The 12604-nt window shown below is 38.6% G+C and overlaps 1 protein-coding gene across 1 annotated transcript; it reads left to right on the top strand.

Moving 5' to 3' along the window:
- Positions 1-78: 78 nt before the first annotated feature.
- Positions 79-2518, top strand: LOC120092818 (uncharacterized). The gene has a single exon (XM_039051021.2). The coding sequence runs from the start codon at positions 501-503 to the stop codon at positions 2172-2174; it is 1674 nt and encodes a 557-aa protein (XP_038906949.1). The 5' UTR covers positions 79-500; the 3' UTR covers positions 2175-2518.
- The last annotated feature ends 10086 nt before the right edge of the window (positions 2519-12604 follow it).

Here is a 12604-nt window from a genome sequence, read left to right as displayed (position 1 = left end):
AACCATAATTCTAGAAGCAAAGAGGAGATAGAAGCCCTTCAGTGACACTCTGTCCCAATATATTAGAAAATTTGAGAAATACAACCCCACATCTAATCAAAAGACGCCACGTCGTGCTTAAGCAACAACCCCATAATCAAATTTAGTTAATTCTCTGTCTCCCACCACTCCTCTGTTTGGATGAAAAACCACCATTGAGAAAATTTCTACTCAAAAATAAAAACTTCTTCTCTTAACCGATCAAACAAACCAAATCCTCCATTCCTTTCGCCTCTCCTTCCTTTTTTTCTTTCTTTCCTTAAAAATTTGTCCAACAAGACACACAGCAAATCACAAAATCAAATGCCCCCTCTTCTTCTTCTTCTTTCTCCTCTGTTTTTCATTCTCCCTTAAATGCCTTCCCCTCCTCCCTCCTTTCCCTTGCCGGCGCTCTTCAGCCGGTCCCACCATTCTCCCTTCTTGTTCTAAACTTTCTTCCCCTCTAACCCTTTTCAAAAACCATGTCTATTTTGAACCCTTTTCAGCTTCTAGAGCTTAATGTTATCTCTGCTCAGGATTTAGCTCCGGTGTCTCGTTCTATGAGGACTTACGCCGTTGCTTGGGTTCATCCTGACCGGAAACTCTCTACCCGTGTTGATACTCATGGTCATAATAACCCAACTTGGAACGACAAGTTTGTGTTTCGTGTTGATGATGAGTTCTTACATTCCGACACGTCGGCGGTGATGATTGAGATCTATGCTCTGCATTGGTTTAAAGACATTCATGTTGGGACGGTGAGGATTCTTGTTGGGAATCTCATCCCTACTCCGCCGCGGCTTCATCAATTTAGTCAACAACCACAAGTTGGAATGCGATTTGTGGCTTTACAGGTACGGCGGCCGTCGGGTAGGCCGCAGGGGATTTTGAATATTGGGGTTGCTCTGCTTCATAGCTCGATGAGGAGTATGCCGTTGTACTCTCAATTGAGTACCTCAGCGATTGGGTACCGGAATCTCATGGGGGAGGAGGATCCATTTGCTAATCATCATAGTAATAACAACAATCATAGCCATGGAACTCCCACGGTGGTTACTCGCCCGGAGATGCGACGGTCTAAGAGCGATACGAGTTCGATGATGGGATCAGAGCTTCGAGGGTCGGAAATGATGGGAAGAGGAACAAAATCGAAAGCGAGTTCTATGGTGAATGGGTCGGAGGTTTCGAAACAGAAGAAAAAGGGAAGATCCAAAGCCAGTTCGATGATTAGTGGGTCCGTTGTGATTAAAAAAAAAGGAAAATCTCGAAAGGCGAGTTCGATGATTAGTGGGTCAGGGATTGAAGAAGCTTATAATGTTACAAATGGGAAGAATGGGAAATCGAACCTTGTAATTGCTGGGAAGAAGGATAAAATTGATCAATACAGCATTTTAAGCGGCTCTGAAGTTCACCCAATTGAACCACCGACGAACAAGAAGGAAAAAGCAGCACAAAAACCCAATTCTAGCGAAAAATCCCTAGATTCTCCGCCATGGAAAAAGCCTTCCAATGATAAACCCGTTTCGGATTCGCCGAGAGGTAAACAGGGTCAAGAAACACCCAATTCGAGGTTCGATAAAATGCCCTACGCTACGCCACTCAGAACCCCACAGAGGCTAGCCGCCAGCGGCGGCGGCACTGCTAGAGCAACTCCGATGCACGATAAATTTGCGACACCGAGAAGATCTACGCCGTTAGGAAAATCATCTTACACGAAATACAACGAATTCAATTATACAACACCGAGGAAATCGTTTTTGGGTGGCGCATTTTTAACCGAATCGGAGCTCGGTCCGTCGCCGTCGGAGGTAGCGGCACAAATGGCCACACAGAAAATCGATGACGGTAATGAGAGCTCGATTGTTGGTGGGTTGAGCCTGAACGACAGCGTCGAGGGTCTACAATCAAAGCTGGAACGGTGGCGGACGGAGCTTCCTCCGGTTTATGATCGCGGCGAGTTATCTAGCCTTCCAACGAGCGAAACCCGACAACACAACCGCCGTCACAGTGACGGCGGTGGCTTATTTTCCTGTTTCAGCAACATTTGCGGCTGTGAATGCTCCATCGTTTGCGGCGGATCGCCAAAGGCTCCGAAGAAATCCCCTAGCGGCCGTGTTGTCCGGAGCCCGTCGGCGGACCAAGTGAGCTTCATTTAAAAATGCGAGAAGACGAACGTTTTTCGGGTCGGCTCCACCAAACCGGACTGAACTAAAACCGAACCGAATCGTTTTGACTTTTCTAAAGACAAGTTTGACCCTAACAGGATAAGAGGAGACACAATATAGAGAGACAACCAGCCAATATCATTCTTTCTCTATATTTGTTTTGGATTTTTCTTTTTTCTTTTTCTATTACTCAAATTTTTAATATTTTTTTTAAAAAAAACCTTTAAATCTAAAACAAAAGGGAAAGGAAATTTTACTTCATTTTCTATAAATGTAATTGGATTGATTTGTGAAATATTCTTTTGTTTATTCTTAATAGAACCCTTCTTTGTTCATGTGTTTGATAACCATCTCTTGAATTACTATACTATATGTTATGGTGATTTATATGTGTATTAATTTTTATTATTCTTCAATGATAAAAATAAATAATTATACCTGTGGTGGTGCATGTTCAAATTGATTTTGATGTCAGTAAATTTGAAAGTTTTTCTAAAATCATAGTGATAATTTTTTCAAATTGTAATGTTGTATTTAAAAATAATATAAAACACTTCTTAAAACTGACAGGAAATAATATACATAAAATTAAGATATATTCTAGTCTCCAATGTTCGGATATTTTTTCAATTTTGTTCTTTGTTATTTCAAACGTTATTGAGAATTTTACAATGAAAAGACGGAAAGACACGTTACAATTGATTTCGATGTTTATCTAATAAATATAAATTAGTTTTTTTTTAAAAAAATATTTTTTAACATTATTAAATTGTGGCCTTCTTGAATAAATGTGCACTTTTTTTTTTTTTTTTTTCAAATTTCTAAAAAGGTGGCAGAGGCATGAATTTTTTTAGATGGCATAATTTTGTATTGTATGAAGTTATCATTTTTTTTAAAGATGTATTAATCCACATTCACTAACATGAAATGTATAATTGAAAAATATTAAAATATAAGGAACCAATTTGAAATTGTGTTAAAACATAGAGACTAACTTCAAAATACCTATACATCGCCAAAAAATTACACGTTTAACCAAATATTTTTCGCTTAATTAAGTACCTAGCTAGAAAAGTATTCAAATGCTTACTTAAGATAATAAAATCCAATATATCAAAGTAATTTATCAGAAACTATTTTTTTAGGGAAGTGTTTATAGTTTGTTCAGGCAAACAATGATACAAAACAATGAAACCAACTACCTCCTCATCTCCTCATCAAGAATGAAGGGAGGATATTCTCGAAAAAAAAAAAAAACCCTCTTTTTAGATCAAAGAACAATCGAGAGAATGTTAAAGCTCTAAAGCATGAAAATTTGTTCTCCTCTATAGAGATGTGATAAAAATGAAACATATTAACAAGGTTTTTAACAAAAAAAAATAGTATACTCAATGAGAACCAGAATTTCAGCTAGCGATGACTCGTTTTTGGATAGGAGATTAATCACATCCTGCGCATCAAATTCCACCTTCCAGGTAGATTGGACTCACCCCACTCACGCTCAATCACAGGCAAACCTTCCAAAACGACTTTTGCTTCCAACATACTAATTAGGGGATGAATATAGTGTAAAATTAAGATCTCAATGGATGATTTTCTATGTTTCTAATTGATCAATTGTACAGGTATAAATAACTTGGTACAATACTAAATTTAGCTAACAAGAACCCCCTAACAAAGCTCAACTATCTAACAAAACTTGACTTTGCAACTTGAAAATCTTAACAAAAATAGTTTACAATTTAACATCTCCCTTCAAACTCAAGCTGGGAGGGTAGAAACCAACTTGAGTTTGCACAGTAGCTAAAGAAAGAGTCCAGAGGAAAAGGCTCTAGTGAACTCGGCCGGTTGCTCAGTTGTAGGTATGGACTGAAGGAGCAGAGTAGAGTTTTGAAGATGATGGCGGACAAAATGACAGTCAGTCTTTATGTGCTTTGTCCGTTCATGAAAAACATCATTATGTGCTATCTGAATAGCACTATGATTGTCATAGTGAAGAATAGTGGCAGAATTTTGAGGAGCCCCCATGTCAGCCAAGAGCCAGCGGAACCATAAGACCTCTGAGATTGCATAAGCAAGTGCACGATACTTCGAATTAGTGCTGGATCAAGAAACAACCGTTTGTTTCTTACTCCGCCAAGAGATGAGAGAATCACCCAAATAAATACAGTAACCTGTGGTTAACTGTCTATCCGTAGGATCACCCGCCCAATCAGCGTTAGAATATCCAGATAGAACTAAAAAGGATTTAGAGGAGAATTGAAGTCTATGTCTTAGCAAACCTTTAACATAACGCAGAATATGAAGGACAGTTGTGAAGTGGATTGTGCAGGGATTGAACATGAACTGACTGACAATATGAAGGCTATGTCTGGATGAGTTACTATTAAATATATAATGCTCCCAACCAGTTGTCTATACAGTGTTGGATCTTGGAGGGGAACACTATCAAAAGAGGTCAGACGGATATTGGAATCCAACAGTGTTGGTGTTGTGGCAGAATCAGTGATACCTAAACGAGCTAACAGATCTGATGCATACTTCGCTTGAGATATGTAGTATCCATCAAAGCATGATGAAACTTGAAGACCAAGGAAGTAACTGAGCGGTCCTAGATCTTTCAACTCAAAATGTTCTCCTAGATAACGTCGGAGTTCCGAAATAGTTGGAGGATCATCACCAGTAATGATCATATCATCCACATATAACAGAAGAAGAACAAGTCCATGAAATTTTTTTTGGGTAAACAGAGCAAAGTCATGCGTACTGGAGGAAAATCCAAGCTGAGTAATTGTAGAGCTGAAGGTTGCAAACCAGGCACGAGCAGCTTGCTTGAGCCCATATAATGCACGGTGAAGAAGACATACCTTGTTTGGTGGAAAAGGTACGCCAGGTGGTGGCTGCATATACACTTCCTCAAATAGTGTGCCATTGAAGAAGACATTCTTAACATCCATTTGAAGAAGGGGCCACTGCCTGGCAGCTACTATGACTAATAGACTCCGGACATATGTCATTCGTGCAACTGGAGCGAATGTTTCCTCATAGTCAATACCATATTCCTTTGAATACTCTTTGGCCACCAGACAAGCATCATAGAATTTGACAGATCCATCAGAGCGGGTCTTGATTTTATAGATCCACTTACATCCAATAGGTTTCTTTCCAGGTGGTAGATCAACATACTCCCAAGTGTGAGTCTTGTGTAATGCCTGAAGTTCCTCATCCATAACTTGCTGCCAAAGAGGGCAGTATAAGCCTCATGATAGAACTGCGGTTCAACTAAGGACATAGTTGTGGAAAAATAATGATAGTCCTGTAGAAATTGTAGAGTTTCTCTTACCCTAGCAGACCAACAAATAGGTTCAGGATCATGATTAGCATCAGGGACAAACGGTAGGTCCGGGAGTGCAGCAGACGGAGAAGACTGACCAAGCTCTGGACGGGTGGGATGGAAGACGCAAGTTCTGGTATGGGTGGAGCGAAAAACTCATGCTTTAGAATGAGTGGAGTGGGAGACTCAGATGAAGATTCACAGGCGGGAAATAGATATGTGGTAGGACTAGTGAAGAATGATTGGGTACTAAGAAAGGAGGCATGGAAGGAAGAAATACTAGAAAACATACGATGTTCCTAGAAAGTGACATGACGAGAAATACGTAATCGATTGGATATGGGGTTTCAACACCAGAATCCCTGGTGTTCAATTCCATGACCAAGAAAGCAACACAAACGAGCCCGAGATTCAAGTTTGGAATGTTCATGGGGATGAAGTAAAACAAAGCAGGCACAACCAAAAACTTTGAAAAGAGAATAAGAGGGTGGTGTGCCATATAATCGCTCAAAAGAAGACACATTGTGAAGAACAGTAGAGGGAAGGCGGTTGATAATATAAACAGGTGTGAGTGCTGCTTCTCTCCAAAAATTTTCAGGACAAGATGCGAAGAGAAGTTGTGCACAGACAGAGTCGAGAATATGGCGATGCTTTCTTTTACCCCGACCATTTTGTTGAGAGGTATAAGGATATGAGCATTGGACAAGATTGCCCTATTGAGTTAGGAAGGAAAGCAGATAGGAGTCCTTATACTCCATGGCATTGTCAGTCCGAAGAATTCTGATGGTTTGAGAAAGTTGAGTTTGAATCATTTTAGCAAATTCAATGTAAATTTGGGGTAAAAATGAACGATTCTTAAGAAAATATATCAAAGTAAAATGGGAGTATTCATCAATGAATAAAAAAATACTGATAACCATTTATTGTAGGGGTGGGAGCAGGGCCCCAAACGTTGGAATCAACAAGACCAAATGGTTCATCACAGAGAGATGCTGAAGTAGGAAATGACAAAGCATGCTGTTTCGCCAATTTGCAATGTAAAAAATCAAATGAACAAAATTTTGAGGCATTACTTAAGGTACCGATAGAAATTAGGCTATGAAGTTTGTCAGGTGACACATGGCCAAGACGAAAGTGCCACTTATACGTATCGGTATCTGTGACAACTGTAGACACAGATGGTAGAATAGAAGGTTGAAGGGACATGAGTTCAAATAATCTTCCCACCTTGCGACTGTCATCTTCTGTTAGACATGAAGCCATCAAGTATGTCTATGTTACACACATGAAAGATAAAACCAAGGTAAGAGAACACGTTCTCGATATGATGGCACAGGGCAATAATAGACGAGACGAGTTAAGTGAGCATGATACTGAAATATCTTCCAGAGAGTTATCTGCCGTTCAGAACAAACGTTGTTATGAACAAAATCACTCATAACTTGACGACACTGTTGAATGAGTTACAGACTTATCAATCAATGATAAAACTGAAGGAAAAAAATAAACGTTATTTTGAAACCGAGAAAGTTTTATAAGGGGTCTATATTAGGATTCAGAGGATTTTGCAGCTGGAAATGGAGATTTCGTTGGTTCGGCCAAGGTATGTTCATGAAACCGATTAAACTCTGTTTTTAGCATGTTTCTTTTCAACCAAAATTAAAGAATTAGAATGCTTATGGATCCTGATTTCTTCCGCTACGTGCTGGTGTAGATCTAATAGTATGGACCTAAGGATTTGACTTATAGGATACACTGATTCTGATTTTTAGACTGACGTAGATTCCAGGAAATCTACCTCATGATTAGTTTTCACTCTTAACGGAGGAGCTATAGTTTGGAGAAGCATTAGGCAAAGTTATATCGCTGACTCCACAATACGTGGCTGCATGTGAAGCTGCTAAAGAAGCAGTATGGCTACGCAAATTCTTGGCTGATTTGGAAGTAGTTCCAGATATGCACCTGCCTATCACACTGTATTGTGACAATAGTGGTGTTGTTGCCAACTTGAAGGAACCCAGGAGTCACAAACCTGGAAAACACATTGAAAGAAAGTACCATCTCATCTGGGAGATAGTACACAGAGGAGATGTGATCGTCACAAAGATTGCCTCTGAAGACAACCTTGCTAATCCATTCACAAAGGCTCTCTCAGCTAAAGTGTTTGAGGGCCACCTAGTTAAACTAGAACTCTGAGTAGTGTAATCTAGGGCAAGTGGGAGAATATCCATGGTATTAGAGATGCCCTAGTTTATTGTATTTTTTTCATTATGTTTCTCAACATTATATTGTATATGTTTATTCTCACTGGAGTTTTAGTCTAAGTGGGAGATTTTTAGGAATGTCCTAGAACTTGCAGTTCATGTTAAACATTCTATTTTTCAATAATAATAAGTTGTTGATATTGTATATTATTATGAAAATCCAATAAACATATCCATGGCTATAGTTTGAATGCTTTAACTTTATGTAATGATATAAACAGGATCAAGTTAACAGTATATAACTTAAATGGTCTAATAAGTATATGGATGAAATTGGGTATCTCATCTTGGTAACACTATTGGATGCGGCCCACTCTTGTAGTTGTTACAAGAGTTGTAAAGTGTTACATACGATGTGATCCAAAGATTGTTCATGTCGAGACATGTGAGTGGGGGCATCCTATGCCATGAGTTTGCATATATTCTGGACCACGTAAATAATCACTTTTCTTTATAACGACCGTTTATTGTTAAAATTGACTATTTCATTTATCAAATAACCTAAGATAACCTGATCTTAATCCTAAGCTAGCTATGAACTCTTGTTTGTTTGGGATTATCCTTTGATCTGCAAACGGTGAGAGTAGTCCAACAGCACTGCTCAATAAGCTTCCCATTTTGGAGATAAGATCGGATGAGTAACTGGGGACATAGATTTGCAAGATGGAATTTACTCCTAGGTTGTTCTCTTAAGTATTGATTCCATATCTTGAACAATTAGGGCCCCACCTTCTCATGATAGAAAAAGGTGTTATGAATCCGAATTGTTCATTAGAGGGTCAATGGGAACTTAAGGAGCAAGATGTATTCACAAGGGTAAAACGATTATATTGACCCTTCACAAACAACTTGTGAAGGATCGACTTACTGATTATGGTTATAAAGTGGACATAATATATCTATAGCGAGGGTAGTTCAACTATGGGCTATAGTGGAGTATCCCATTAGTTAATGAATGGGGTTAAATCGGTCTAATGAGTTTAGCCGATTAATCTCGGATCGTTGGAGCCCATGATTTGTAGGTCCGCGAGGTCCCCCTACTAGCTTGTAAATGGTTAAGCTTTAGAGTAGCTTTAGAAATTAATTTGAAATGTTCAAATTAAAATTATACGGAATAGGAGAATATATATTTAAATATGATTTAAATATATGAAGATGGATTTACGCAAAAATTAATTTAATACTTGATATTAAACTAATTAGTATCTTTTAAATTAATTTATGAAATTAATTTATGAAATTAATTTTTTATTTTTAAAATGAAAATGGTTTTTAAAATCAAAATTTTGATTTTGAGATAAGTTGAAAAAATTGGAAAAACGTGCACAAAATGGAATTTCATGGTTTTCCATTATCATCTTCTTCATGCTCACACAAAACCCACTTCCTCTTCTTCATTAACTTCAAGCATGAGCTGCAAGCCATGCACATTTCTTCTTTGCATGTTCACCTGCAATAAATAAAGAAGGATGGAGTGATTTTGGGGATTGGCATTTGATGCTTGTTATTGTGAAGTGGAAATATGGATGATATGCGTTGATGGATTTGCGTTGTGCACTCAAGTTTCCCTAGTGGAATCCAAATGTAAATTCCCCTGAGTTTCCTGGTAAGTTCAGGGTCGAACACAGAGACTTGTGAAAATAGATTGCGTGGGTAACTTTTATGAAAACCTTTGCGGTAACCAGATAAATAAATAAAGTGTTGAGTGTATTGTTGCGTTGATGAAAAAGAAATAAATAAAGGCGACAGATTTGAGAAAAGATAATTGCGTTGATAGATGCAATAAGTATGCGATGAACGGGTTGAGAAGATCTTTAGCTAGCGTTACTCGGGAATGTGTCAGACTATGTGATCATGTTACAACCATGCACATCAAGTCATTTTCCGATGTAAATGCGATGTTCCTAAGTCTAGGACGCATGTGTTAAATGAAAAAGTGTCCATAGAGCTTATCCCTAAGTCTCTACTTTTGTCCTATGCGTTGATGCAAAATGCATGAAAGCAAGGTGACCCCATACAATCATATCCTATCTCTAGGATGCATGCGATGCGTTGATAACAAATAGTGCTCATTCCTAAGTGTCTATCTTTTGTTTATACGTTCTAATCTGGTTCTTCCAAACTTAGATTCTAACCTGACCTTCCCAAGTCTAGATCTTGTCCTTAGACTACCCTCCCGAGTATCTCTAAAAGACGAATAAAGTATACATAAACAAGATAATCGCAAAGAATGAAGATTCCCTAGTTGTGCTAGCTAAATGCTTCTCAACCCATTCAACTAATTTAGCTACTCATGCGTGAATAATAGAGAGTGAACAGATATGGAGAAAGAAATTTCATTCTTATAAATGAGTTGAGTACAAAATGACAATAGAAAGTAAAGGTGGAGAGCCTGGTAGTAATTCCTTGCTGACCAAGGCTTTTTACACTGAATTCTCTATTCTGACCTAACGATGATCCCACTTTCATAGGCGTCGGCCCTCTCTCTGTCTTTGAAGCTTCCAATGCTCTTCCAAGCTTACCAGAACAATCTACCGGCACACTTTCTTCCTCGCGTCCGCTTTAAAATGAAAGAAAACTATGGATAAAGGTGTGAACTTGGGGAACAAAAGATTGTAAAAGTGGTTAACCAATCAACTGGTTAACTTCTTCTATGAAGAATGCCCTTGGTATTTATAGAGCATCCATGGTGAAAGGCGGCTTCTCTCTCCTGGTTATACAGATGGGATAGCTTTAATTTTTGACTATGCACCGGATAATTGTCATCGATAAAACTGAATGTACTTTGTGACCGTTATTGGCTGTCAACTTAATTTGGATTCGACTGTCATCAACTTTCTGTTCCATCACTCTTAATTATCCTTTCACCCGGATGTGCCCACCATATTGTATTAATCATGTTGCGGTGATCCTTCTCGGGCGGATGTTTGCGAGCATGATCAACTCAAAGCCTTGCGGTGAAGTTGCGCTCGACCAATGATTTCCTATGATTGCAATCTTTGCATTGCGTTAACGCATATTCTGCCCAAAATAATACAAAGATCAATTGTTCTAATGCGTTGGACGCATGCGACCGCAATATTATAGAATTTATGCTTAATGGACACAATTTAACGTATTTCATCAACGCAATCCAACATTGTTTAAGAACTTAGCACTATGATAACGTGTATTTCTGCCCGTTGTCAGCATTCAACAGAAATTTGAGAGAAAATTTCGACTGAAAAAGAGTTCTTCAAAAGTGAGTGCTGTTGTGAGCTTCTCCTTGTGTTTACATTGCTTCAAGCTATTCTTGAGTCCCACAACTCGGTCAAAAGCTCCAAAAGGATGGTAGGGAAGATCTTGAGGTGGTTCACGATGATCTTTGGAGAATGCTACTGCTGATTGATCGAGATCTTGAAAAGTTCTACAAAGGTATGATCTAAAACCCTCTTATTTAGATGAGCATGCTTTAGTTTATGCCAAAATAGCGAATCTAAATGCTTATTGATCCTTGTTACTTCCGCTGCATGTTATTACAATCTTACAATTGGTATAAGAGCATCATAAAAGAATTCAATTTGGTTTAATTTTGGTGTGGTGGGTGTTTTTCATGAGATATATGAAACTGATGCACTCATATAGTTTTCTGAGTTTTGGCATTTTAATTCTCTTTAATTTCTTAATTAAATTTGTAATTGGCTCTTATTTCATGAGCTTGTATGTGTTTGCAAGAGTCTATAATTTATTTGGAGTCATTAGAGTTGAAATTAAGATGTAATTGAAGAAACAAGCGAATGAGGCCGAGCTGTTGTTCCAGTTTTTCAGCTTCTGCTCAAAATCATTGTTAGGGTTTAGTTCCTAAACGATCGTCTAATTCCAGGTGTTATATGATGTGAAAAAAAACTAGACGAACGTATAGCAATGGGTGCTTGTCATTGTGATGTTAGACGCTACGCGATTGTGTGCCTGCGGGAGCTAAATGATGCATTGAAATGTTATAAGATAGCACTATGCGATCGTTTAGCTTTTGCGTGGGAACTAAACGATGCGTTGGAGGTGTTATACGATGGCACTACACAATCGTGTAGCTATGGTGTGCGTTAAGCGATGCGATGAAGTGCTATTTGATAGTGTTAAGCGATCATCTAGATGCGGCGCTAAACGATGCGATGAAGTGCTATGCGTTAGCGCTAAGTGATCGTCTAGATGCAGTGCCAAGCGATGCGTTGAAGATTCTATGCGATGGAACTAAACGGTCGTGTAGCTACGATGCTGAATGACGCGATGATGTTCTATGCGATGGAACTAAGCGATCGTTTAGCTGCGGCGGACACTAAACGATGACATGAAGCTTGCGTTGTTAACTGATTTTATGAGCTTGCGTGAACGATGTAAGGTAATAAAATGGTTTATCACCTAGACATTGTGGGTTAAATCCAATTATAAGCGTTATACTTGGATAAACCACTTAGACTTAGGTTGTTAAAATTAGCCGATACACCTAATTAAAATACCCAAATATTTAGAACACTTCAGTGGGAGGTTAACAATATATTTGATATATAGTTATTAACTCTCATGTTCTCAAGAGTTCACACCGAGAGATCTATGCTCGGCTTCGTGTCGTTTTTACCGCGACTGCTCCATTTGAAAAGTGTTTGCATGGGTCAATAACAAGGTGAATGAGGAAGGTAGTTCATAGTAAGCGGGTGAAAGAAATGTGTCAACATTATCCTACGGTCTCTTCCATTAGTTTGAACCGTGAGATTTCTATGTTGTGCCCGCTATCGTTTCGAGGAAGAAGAAGACCAAGTGTTGGTCAGATCGTGTAAACGATAGGG

Source organism: Benincasa hispida, chromosome 12 (assembly GCF_027475165.1).
Source record: "Benincasa hispida cultivar pf3 chromosome 12, pf3_genome.v1.1, whole genome shotgun sequence".
Classification (NCBI taxonomy): Eukaryota; Viridiplantae; Streptophyta; class Magnoliopsida; order Cucurbitales; family Cucurbitaceae; genus Benincasa; species Benincasa hispida.
The sequence above is the reverse complement of the archived record's forward strand: the minus strand, read 5'-3'. Positions and strand labels throughout refer to the sequence as shown.

Bases quoted from the DNA above. Each gene is read 5' to 3' on its own strand.
- LOC120092818 (XM_039051021.2), top strand. From the start codon at position 501: ATGTCTATTTTGAACCCTTTTCAGCTTCTAGAGCTTAATGTTATCTCT.